The 10,825-nt window shown below is 51.5% G+C and overlaps 3 protein-coding genes across 3 annotated transcripts; 1 reads left to right on the top strand and 2 right to left on the bottom strand.

Annotated features, from left to right (window-relative positions):
* Window positions 1-1,185: 1,185 nt before the first annotated feature.
* On the bottom strand, window positions 1,186-4,711 carry BJX67DRAFT_256508 (putative cytokinesis regulator (Byr4)). Its single transcript, XM_071026297.1, has 2 exons — window positions 2,078-4,711; window positions 1,186-2,025 (listed from the first exon to the last, which is right to left on the bottom strand). The coding sequence occupies exons 1-2, from the start codon at window positions 4,434-4,436 to the stop codon at window positions 1,451-1,453; spliced, it is 2,934 nt and encodes a 977-aa protein (XP_070882432.1). The 5' UTR covers window positions 4,437-4,711; the 3' UTR covers window positions 1,186-1,450.
* A 1,121-nt stretch (window positions 4,712-5,832) lies between these two features.
* BJX67DRAFT_384611 (uncharacterized protein) lies at window positions 5,833-7,133 on the top strand (the record flags this gene model as incomplete). Its single annotated transcript, XM_071033691.1, has 4 exons — window positions 5,833-5,992; window positions 6,051-6,268; window positions 6,326-6,632; window positions 6,685-7,133. The coding sequence occupies 4 exons, from the start codon at window positions 5,833-5,835 to the stop codon at window positions 7,131-7,133; spliced, it is 1,134 nt and encodes a 377-aa protein (XP_070882433.1).
* Window positions 7,134-7,613: 480 nt separating this feature from the next.
* On the bottom strand, window positions 7,614-10,190 carry BJX67DRAFT_384612 (putative NADH-ubiquinone oxidoreductase, subunit G; the record flags this gene model as incomplete). Its single annotated transcript, XM_071033692.1, has 7 exons — window positions 7,614-7,719; window positions 7,780-9,661; window positions 9,724-9,746; window positions 9,809-9,823; window positions 9,884-9,935; window positions 9,992-10,015; window positions 10,076-10,190. 7 exons carry the CDS (start codon window positions 10,188-10,190, stop codon window positions 7,614-7,616), a joined length of 2,217 nt encoding a protein of 738 aa, XP_070882434.1.
* Window positions 10,191-10,825: the final 635 nt, after the last annotated feature.

A 10,825-nucleotide genomic window follows, 5' to 3' on the forward strand; every position in this document is an offset into this window, starting at 1 on the left:
CTTTTCTACATTACCTCTGGTCCAGTGGCTTTCTATCCACCCATGCCTTTACAATGCTGGTCACTCAGATTTACCTGATCATTGGAAACTATCAATTTGCTTCATGTGCTGCAGAGACCCAAGTAATCAACAGCAGACAGTGGCGCATTTTTTAGACTCGTTGTATTTTGGTCGCCTTCTCTCTACGGACGGGTGCGCTGGCAGCTGATTTACGTTTGGATAGCCCTCATTGGCTTAATGTAGAGTGACTTGCATGCGGAGCAATGTCAGCAAACCCGAGTCTAGTTAACTATTTCGCCTCGCAATTACTCACGATTGGGCATGGTCAATCGTCCTGGGCCTTGATTTGGTCCGTGATTCTTCTCAAATGGGCCGATTTCCCCCCTCCCCCCCAACGCCTCGACCCGGACAACTTGGCATAGCTGGGAACGCATCTTTATTGATCGCTATGACCATTACCGAATTGAGACGCGTGGCGAGGGAAAGGTAGGGATTGCCCCTGTGCACTGCTGATGAACCAACTGCATGAAGACCTGGGGCTGCCCTTGTATAGGCGCACGCGTGCAGACCGCCATGATAAGAGAGCCTGCCAGCACGAAACCTTCCTCGAGTCTCAATATTACAATAATAAGCGAGCCGCTAGGAGGCCCTGGATCCATGCCTCAAAAGCTGTGACATCAAACACGTTCTCCCAAGTCCCAGATGAGATGCTTCCAGTTGGGGGCGGTTGCTTGATTCGAAGTCCAACATTGCAGGCATCCAAGAACGGTCTATTCAGACTGGCAGATGGTGTTACTTTGTCTTTTCTGGGAGCCACGCCGCCTCACGGTTTCAAAGCACCAGGCCCCCCTCCCTCCGGGGGGGCTCCTGTTGTTGGGTGAACTCACAACCTGCGGCAAAAGCCTTGTACTTACTTCGTAGTTGCGTCTTAACCCTGTCTTTTGGTCTCGAATCATTGCTTGCGGCTTGCAATTCTGCTGCCATAGCCGGCTTACCCGTGTTGGTGTTTCTTTGGTGCTTGCTACGCGGGAACAATAAACAGCGGCATCGCCCCAGTGGCTATTTTCTTACTTTAACCGGGGCCCTGTACATTGATGACCAGCCTGCTGGTCGTGTAGCAGAAATGGGTGGCAGTATTGACCCCCAATAGCTCTCTCACCCCTACTCAAGGTAGGATCAATCGAGGTTGAATTCCATGATTTCCATTTCTGAGCAGCTTGTCCAACGAGAGTCTCCGCTAATACCAAGTAAGACAAGGATCCACCGGATAATGATATTATGTATTGCAGTGATGCGAACTAGACATCGTGGTCGTCAAACTTACCACCACAAATTTAGGCCTAAACATATCAATCAATGAGAGGAGCTCCAGTAAAATCATGGGTATCATCATTCTTGTCTCATACAGTCCCATCTCCAGTTTGGAGGCGGGGACAAGTCAGTTCAACATTCAGGTATCATTGAGCCCTTGAGCGCCGAGCGTGCTGTTGAGCCTTACCAGGTCCCGGATAGCCCACCTCCAGTTGCTTCCAAAGCCAGCATGATCATGCTTCATCCACTTGTCTACTTTGCGTCTCCATTTCTCTTCTTCCGCGTGCTGGCGTCTAATGAATTCCGGACCAACGTCAAACTCCTCTGTTATTGGCCACTCATCTGACGAATCCTCGCCGCTCCGGTCGTCCCCGCTCGTTGTAGGGCCGGGATCCTCAAGGGTCCCTAGACCTCTTCGCCCGGAGGCGTTATGCTCCTCCAAATCGGCAAGGTTGGAAAACACGTCGTCTTCGTCCTCGACAGCAACAAATCCGTCTACCCCGGGTTGTGAGGCAGCCAATTTGAGCCAGCGCATGCGCTGAGGATCGAAAACCATTCCGCCAACCACTTGGACATTTTGCATCGCACCCACATTTGTGATGAGGGCCGGCGACGATTTCGGCGACTTAGGTATTACAGGGTCGAAGCCTTGAACTAGATTTTCATTCCCCTCCCAACGGAACGAACTTGGATTGTAATGCATACCATTCACGGCTGACTCAAACGTTATTACCGAGTCTTCACATCTCATAGACTTGAGACTTACATTTTGCTTCTTGAACGCCCGCCCCAATAGGTTTGATTAGCTGTGGTCGGATTACTGAGATTGAGCGCGATTTTCCCTTCTTGTTTCCCAGAGACCCTGTCGTGGACGGTACACGGGAGATATTCTGGGTTTTCCAGTTCGAGCTCAGAGGAGCCAGCGGAGTATTCTCTCGAAGCTTCTGCATCGATGTCATAGAGGCAATGCGTTGTTCTCTCGCGTTTCTAGATGCGTTCGTATCGCGGGCAAACCTGGGAACGGATGATTGTTGCGGAAAGGGTGGGTTTGCCCTCGACATCCCCTGACTCGGTCCTTCTGGTTTCGAAGGCGGAGGATGACTTAGACTTAGCTTATTTCTTAGGGACCGCGGTGCTCCGCGCCCGCTGGGCTGCTTTACGAACTTGCTCTCTGCTGCGGTGGACGTAGGTAAGTCGTCAAAAGAAACCAACTCGGTCCCATCCCCATAGTTTCGGCGGCGAGTGGGGCGGGTAAGAGTTCGTTTTGGAGTTGTGTTTAGTGCATCTACAGTTGTGTCGTTGGGGTTGCTGCCGGAGTTGTCGTGGCGACTTGAGCGCGGCAGTCTGATAACCGTGGCCTGCGGGCTTAACAGATCGCTGGTGCCGTCAGAGCTTGTTCGACGGGAATACCTCTTGACGCTGGCGTGGTGAGATTGTTTCTCGGACGCGCCCGCTGGCAAAAAGGGCGTTTGGGATTTACGGGTTGACACTTTCCCCTCTAGTCCTGTGCGATCAATTGGCGTCCAGGGCCGTGTAGTAGACCAGCTCGGGCCACTTGCGCGGGGTGGACTAGGAAAAGAAGTGGATGGCGTTACCTGCTGCGCATTACGCATTGACGGCATCGACCGTTTTGACTTCAACGACTGGCTCCCTGCGGTGCGCTCACTCAGAAAATCCTTTGAGATCCGGGTTCCTACTAGGCGCCGGCTTGGCGTGGAGGGAATCGATGATAATATAGTGGACCCTGATATAGGAAGACTAGACACGGAAGAGCGGGAGACATGACCTGGTCGCCGTGGAGAGGTGCAGAATTTCGATAAGGGGGCGCCGCTCTCAGAGACAGTTTCTAAGTGCGTGGAAAGGGGCCGGTCATGCCCCGAGAGGCGTGGAATACGAGTCTTCGGGGATGCAGCGATGTTTGTAAATGTGAGGGTAGTTGCGGAACGTCGCACCGGGCTTTCGTGTGGCTCCGCTTTGCATTTGATGTTAGGGTTCACCGAAGGTCTCTTACGATTGAAGGCTTCGCCACTACTTATCTCGAGACCAGAGAAGAAGTCGTCCACGCGAGGCTGTTCGTTACCATTTTCGCTGGATACGCGATGACGTACGTTGGAGATGGTCGGGTTTTTTGGCTTATTTAGACGCGCACTGAGGTCGAGAGGCCCGTCTGGGATCACCAGACCGTCAAGCCCTTCATCATCACTTTCGCCGGTTAAGTAGCTCGAAGCACTCGGGCTGACGACCGAAATCGAAGAGCTCGGATTCGAGCGATGGTCTCGCGCGGTGCCACCAACCCGCACACCTATACTACCCTCGGACCATTCGATATCAAGGTCGTCGGGAGTGGGGCTGGGGTTTGAGAGGTGACGCAATCGCAGGAAATCGTCCGTTGGCAATTCAAAATCATCTTCGAAGCTTTCGGTCGAGGTCGGTTCCTTTTTGGGCGTTGCATCGCGAAGGATACTCGGTGTTTGTGAAGGGCGTTGTGTGGTAGCCTTGATAGTAGGGATATCAAGAGTATCGTCCGCGTCGATATTGTCTGGAAAGTTATCCGAGATGGTGTAGGAGGTTTCTCGACTTATTATATCGTCGCTAAAAGATGGAGAGCCAGGTTTTGCCGGACTACCTGATGCCGAGCTAATTTGGAGGAGTGCCTCAGGATAAGATGTATCATGGGATCGCTTCAACTCTAGGGCGACTCCCAGACCTGGTAGCTCCAAATCTTCAGACCAATCATCTATAAACTCGCGCTTCGTCTTTCTCCTCCCAAGGCGCTTGATTGTGCCGCCTATAAGTGCTGACCGGGGAACGTTTGCGGGAAGCGGAATTCCTCTGGTTTTGACGGATGAGATAGCCTCTTCATCTGCGAGTTCATCATCGTCTAGCAGCTGGATCTGCCAGTCTTCGTCTCCACCAGCGTTTGAGTCAAGGTCGGAGCGAGCGGAACGGCGCGAGGATATGGAGTCACGATGTCCCGATCGGCGGACGGAGGAGTTCGTCACAGAAGTAGCACACGATACAGCTCGTAGCTGGATATCCTCATAACATTGTAAGTCGTCATCGTCGTCCCAGCATTCGATAAGTTGTTCACTATCCTGTCGCGTTTCAAGCGTCAATTGCGCCATATTTTCCCGCCGTTTCAGCCCCGTCGGATACAGCTCGGGCTCATCAGAGAATTGAATATTGATAATTTGGAGCTTTAAATCGTACAGATCGAGCGCTCTGGTGCTGAAAGAAGGCTCGGATAAGGATATGCCGTCATTTCATGCTGCTGCGAGATATATTGGGCTTGCAGTGAGCGGGAATTGTGCGGGTAAGTAATGCTCGGTGTCGGTTTGGCCGTCAGGGGCGATGCTTGGATTGGCGGTCGTTTGGAACTCGAGACGAGATTGTGGGAGGAGTGAAGGGGAGTGCTCGGACCGACGTCGAATTTAATGGGACGGTGTCATGGGAGACAGTGTGGGTGACTAAAGCGGCAACGCTTGGGGTCCGACAAACAGGATACAAAGCACAAGCGCTTGTGTGTCGTGATAGGGGAGGTCCGCAGGACTCCTTCGTGGGCAAACAGGAAGCTCTCAGGATAGGCTATGCGAGTGTCCACGGACAGTCTCCTAAAACCTTGCTAAGGCTAGCTAAGTATGGTGGAGAGTATGGAGGAAGCATCAAATGGATATGATCAAGGGGAACGTGTGAAGGGAGGAGAGAGCGAGGCAGGAGAATCTTCACTCTCTCGGGGTCTTTTGGGCTGGTGAGGCCTCAATTGTGAGGTTGCCGAGTTGCACATCCGCTCGTCGAATTCTTCAGCGCGACCTCCAGCTGCTGGCGTCCACTCATTATTATTATTACTTGGACGTCGAGAACTAATGTATGACCGAAATATCAGATGTGTCGGATGAAGATGCCCCACCCACATCAGACTCTTGCTGTGACGGATGCTTCTGGTGCCTTTCCCTGCTATAAATACTTCGACTAACGTTATGTATTGCTACTTGGACGGGCCCGGGTTGTATTACAGGCTGAAGCAACTGGTAGCTTGACTCTCCCGCAATAATACATGCCCGGCAATCAGCGTCTGGAAAAGTGCGAGTGGGCCCCTGAGATATGACGGAAAGTCGACTTCGGGTTGCTTGGACATTGAAGGGTGGCCTTTCTCCCGCGCGGCGCTGGGAAGGTCGAGATCTGGTCACCGTGCTCAGCGTGCTCGCAAATACGAAAAGTACAGAGACCCAATTGGAATCCCGTTGTTGGCATGCAGTACGCCTGTGTTCGATTTGTCTCGCAACGGGCCTCTGGCTCGCCTTTTGAGTTTGGAAGCCCTTGTTGGCAGTTGGGAGCCTTGAATGCCAAGCCTGGTGCCGGTGGTGATGGAGGAAGCCGGGCCTAGGTACACTCCACCGCGCTGGGCAGGCACCAGCCAGGACAGGTGCATAAATCTGTGGACTGATGTCTCAAGCATCTTTGGCCAAGCGTGGGAAACTCTCCTGATCATTATCCCTCAAGACTCGTCTTGGCGACTTTGAGATGTCTTCCGCGACGCATACTTCCTGCTCCCGCGTTCTGCGCATTCGTCGTTCTGACGAAGCTGATGCACATGTCCTTCTCCATGTTTGCCGCTCCAATGTAGCCGCGCTCGAACTCAACATAACTGCGACAGAGGGAGAAAACCCGTATGCTGCTACTGGTATGCAGATATTGAGACCTCTTCCTTTATATTCAGAGAACTAATGTGTCAAGGATAGTGCGACAGTCTCAACTCAAAAGATTCAGGGCGAAGCAGTACCAGGGTAGTGACGAGGAGTGGAAGGATATTGTCCTTCATATTCTCGGTCTACCGGAAGAAGCGGCGGGAAAGTCAGATCTCCTGTCAGGCATCGAAGTGTCGGCCGCTGTAAACGGATCCGAGGATGATGGTAAAGAGCTAATACTTACTGTGAGAAAAAGGATACAAGACATCACGGTATGTTGCGCTCTCTAACTATACCAAACTGCCGGGAACATGCCTAACCACCCATAGCAAAAACTGGGCTCCTTAACACTCAACCAAGATGACGAACAAGCTATTGAATTATTTGAATGGTCGAATATCGCCGTTGCGAGGGCGGAGTCGCTCGAGGAAAACTTTGAGGCGTTACTTGATCGCTACCGGACGGCCGAAGACACCATTAATTCGCTCAACAAACAACTAGAGGAGTTGATCAGCTTGAAAAATTTGCATGAACAACAGCTTATGTCTGATTTCGTGCAGCTCTTGAATGAGAAAAAATTGAAGGTCCGTAATCAGCAACGCCTTCTTGCGTCCGCGAAGGTCGACACTGAAAGTCGTAAGACACTCCTCCTGAACCTCTGCGGGAAACAATCCTAATCTGCGGCTAGTCTCTACAATGCGAAAGGCCATGGCTACGGATCGTTCTAAACCGGGTGCGACGGTTAGGGGCTCGAAGCGCGCCGCGGCAGCGATTAGTGATGGCGACTCGGATAGCGAAGACGGATTTGAGAAGATGGATGTTGACAAATCGAACAAGCAAGGCGACTTTAAAGCGGATGAAGAAACAGACAACGAAGAACGGTCGACACCACAGCCCCTGGAAGACGAGGATACTACGACCACTGACGACGAGGCTTCCGCCGCATCGGCTGAGGGTTCCGAGAGAGGAGATATCCGAAGGCGAGGGCTACCTAAACGCTCTTTACAAGCATCGCCGCCCCCAAGAAGAGAGCTACCCTTTGCAAGAAGGACACAGAAGGCTGCGGCCCCTGCAGAATCGTCTCCACCTTGTGGCCCAGGTCAGACCGGCCGCGAGACAGATGATGATGAACTTTAGCCTGTCGCGTTTGCCAAAGTGAACTGCCTGAATTTGTTCCAATTACTGCCCTCCCCGATTATGAGTCGGGCATAATCTCCTCGATTTTGTTTTCCAATGCGAAGCTCGTACCGCATTGACTGACACTGCATGTGCAAGCGTTGGTTCGTGGCTCCAGATATTAATCTGGAGATGGATTCTTCTAACCAGTCGCTAGTGGTTAAAGAAGGGACTTATGAGGTATAGAAACTTCCAAGTAATACTAGTAGGTCAAAAAATGCATTCATTGACCGCAGCCGATTCTAAGTCCTATGTACAAGTTTTGCCCCTCGTACGTCCTGAGGGTATACCAGAGGGAGCGCTGGAAACACTCGAAGAGATATGAGGGAAACGATAAATCGATTTAAACAGCGAGACAAATAAAATGTTTAGGTTTACAACGACGCCTTGATGAAACAGGAACAAACCGGAGGGCCATATAAATAAAGGTTCGGAAGGTTTTTAGCCATACATGTGCTGAGGAGACATTTCACCACCGGAGGACAAGTAATTTGTATCAGGGTTTCCCGAAGCCTTTGCGGCTGAACAGCGTGCCATGGTTGGCGAACTAGGAGAAAGTTAGCTAGTGATACCAAGTGAAAGTTGTGACAAGGCAGCTGTTCTGTACCTTCTAGAAATGGAATCTGTGAAGTAGAAATCTTCAATCACCTTTTTGAAAGGTGTTGTGGTAACTCGAGCGCCCTTATTCTGATCTACCAATTGAACCTTGCTTAATTGGACTAAGGAAGAAGGCTCGACAACATCATAGCGGCGCATGACAGGACTGATCTCCTCCATACGGTCTCGAAGAGCCTCGATGTCGTCGTACGCAAGGGGGGTATTCAGAAACTCGCTGGCGGCACGAATGATCTTCCAGTCATCACGAGAGGCGCCGGGCATCGAGGTTGCTGCACGGGTGATTTGGACACGGCCCTCAGTGTTGATGTAGGTACCTGATTTTTCAGTATATGCGGCGCCTGGCAAGACGACGTCGGCGATTTGGGCGCCCCTGTCACCGTGGTGACCTTGGTAAACAATGAATGCGTCGCTAGGGATGTCGGCCTGGCTGACTTCGTCTGCGCCGAGTAGCCAGACCATCTTGGGTTTTGTCTGGGCAACTTCCGGGGATGGAGTAGTGAAGCCGATTTCGTATGCGGCAGCACGTGACGCAGCGCGTTGAAGAACATTGTATCCTTGCCATTCTGGGGTGTTGAAGTTGGCGGTGTGCTTCTCAACAAAGCTTCCGACGGCCTCGAAAATGGCCCTTGCGTTTTCGTGTTCCGCTGCGGCGCTGCCGACAATAATCATGGGTCGCTTAGCGGAAGCCAGCTTCTTGCCAAAAGTCCCTGTAAGGGCGGATTTCAAAGCAGTAACGTCGGAACCGAGGTGCTCAAACTCAAAGGTACTCTCAAAGGTCTCTCCAACAAGGCCAATCTCGAGATCAGAGCGAAGATACTGCTTCCGTATGCGAGAGTTGAGAACAGAAGCCTCATGGCGAGGATTCGTGGCGACCAATAGGATGGTATCTGCCTCCTCAATTCCGTAGATTTTGGAGTTGAAGAGGTAGTTTGAGCGGATATCAACGCCGTGGGCAATGGGAAAGGAACCTCCGGGCTGATCCAAGGCAAGGTTATCGGAGCCAAGCTTGTTCGCTAGATCTTTCATAGCAACCATGGCTTCTGCATCTACGAGGTGACCGGATATGGCTTTGAACTCGTTCTCCTTCGGCTGAAGCTTTTGGTGGGCTGATGCGATTTCAGTCAAGGCTTGCTCCCAAGTCGCAGGAACGAACTTTCCCTCCTGTCGAATCAAGGGAGTGGTAAGTCGTTGGGTCTTCAGACCATCACATGCGAACCGGGACTTGTCATTGATCCATTCTTCGTTGATATCATCATTGAGTCTTGGTAGAACCCGCATCACTTCCATTCCACGAGTATCAACCCGGACGTTGGAGCCGAGAGCGTCGTGCACATCGATTGACTCGGTGTGCTTCAATTCCCAAGGACGGGCGCGGAACGCGTAGGGTTTCGAGGTCAGGGCACCGACGGGGCACAGATCAATGATATTTCCGGAAAGCTCGGTGTCCAGGTTTCTTTCCAAGTAAGTTCCGATCTGCATGTCGTTTCCTCGGCCGGAGGTTCCGAGTTCGGGCGCACCGGCAACATCGTTCATGAATCGGACGCAACGAGTGCATTGAATGCACCTGTTCATAGATGTTTTTACGAGAGGACCGATATTCTTATCTTCCACGGCACGCTTGCCACCGAGTTCGTGAAAACGTCCGCGGTCAGCGCCGTAGCGCATTGACTGGTCTTGAAGGTCACACTCTCCTCCCTGGTCACAGATCGGGCAATCGAGGGGATGGTTGGCCAGCAGGAACTCCATAACACCCTCTCTAGCTTTGTGAACCAACGGAGAGTCTGTTTTGACAACCATGCCGGGCTGTACTGGCCAGGCACAGGATGCCACCGGTTTCGGGGCTCTTTCGACCTCGACGAGGCACATGCGACCTAGTTGATGTCAATTGTCAGCAAAGCCGCAAATGACGGTAAATCGCTGTTTTTTAACATACAGTTGCCTGCAATCATTAATTTTCTATGAGGTGGGTTAGTGTTGGATAATAAAAGTCGGGGTAGGGTGTATATAGAAGAGCGTACTCATGATAACAATATCTTTTACAGATTGTTAGTAATTTGTTAAATCTCTAATGCTGAATTCATGGCCTTCCATACCTTGGAATTGTCGCCCCAGCCTTCTCGCAAGCTTGAATAAGAGCCGAACCAGCTGCGGGGATCGTGAGTAGCGTTCTTCTAAGCCCATTCAACGGAGACGGGAATCACCTTCTACCGAAACCTTCTTGCCATCTAATTCATGGGGAGTTAGAGACTAGCCCAACATGATGGCGGAGGCTTCATCGGGCATACCAATCGTGAGTTCCACCTCACCAGAGCGAGGAATTGTCGTCGCGAATGTCCTGGCAAGGTTGACCTTGGGAACCCGGACAGTCCGGGCGGCCGCACGGAACAGCTGCGGCCGCATTTTTCGAGAAAAGAAGGCAAAAGGAGAGAAGGGAAAGAGTTAGAGGAAAGGGGGATGAACTGAAGCAGTTGATCGGGAGCTGGTTTCTTTCTGGTCCAAGCAGGTTCTCGAATTGTCATGGCCTCCGAGCGTCACTCGCAAATTGCTGGCGATGGATTGGCTCGGCTGTACGGAGAATCTGTTAATCCTTCCCACTCCCTTTTCTACTTTCTCAGCACCTTGGAGTTGATTCCTTCTCTTTTCTTCCCCATCTCATTCACGGGCATGCTTATTGTAGGTGGCAGGGCAGTATCCGTCCCTCCCTCCTCTGCATCATGATCCAAGAGCAAGATGCACTGAGCTGGAGCTTCTGAGGGTTTTTTTCCTGTCAGTTTATGATAGGAATGCCTGCTGAAGACGTCGTTCCTTACCGACAGCGGCAACAATCCACTGCTTTTATGACAAAAATACCCAGCCAAAGTCTTTTTGGAAACCACTAGATTTTTTTGGAGATTTTCGTCGGTTTACGGAGTACCTGCCTGGGAAATCCGAGTCTGTCCATCAGAACAAATAATAGTGGGACCAGAAAAGCCGTCGGTTCAAACTAGGGGTTGTCCTTTGCTCACTCCAACTTATCAAACTTGAATAGAATTTAA

This window comes from Aspergillus lucknowensis (genome assembly GCF_044049455.1).
Source record: "Aspergillus lucknowensis strain CBS 449.75 chromosome Unknown BJX67scaffold_51, whole genome shotgun sequence".
Classification (NCBI taxonomy): Eukaryota; Fungi; Ascomycota; class Eurotiomycetes; order Eurotiales; family Aspergillaceae; genus Aspergillus; species Aspergillus lucknowensis.

Coding starts and splice junctions, on each gene's coding strand:
- BJX67DRAFT_256508 (XM_071026297.1), bottom strand. CDS start 4,436: ATGGCGCAATTGACGCTTGAAACGCGACAGGATAGTGAACAACTTATC. Junction 2,026..2,077: donor GGGCGTTCAAGAAGCAAAAT/GTAAGTCTCAAG, acceptor CGTTTGAGTCAG/CCGTGAATGGTATGCATTAC.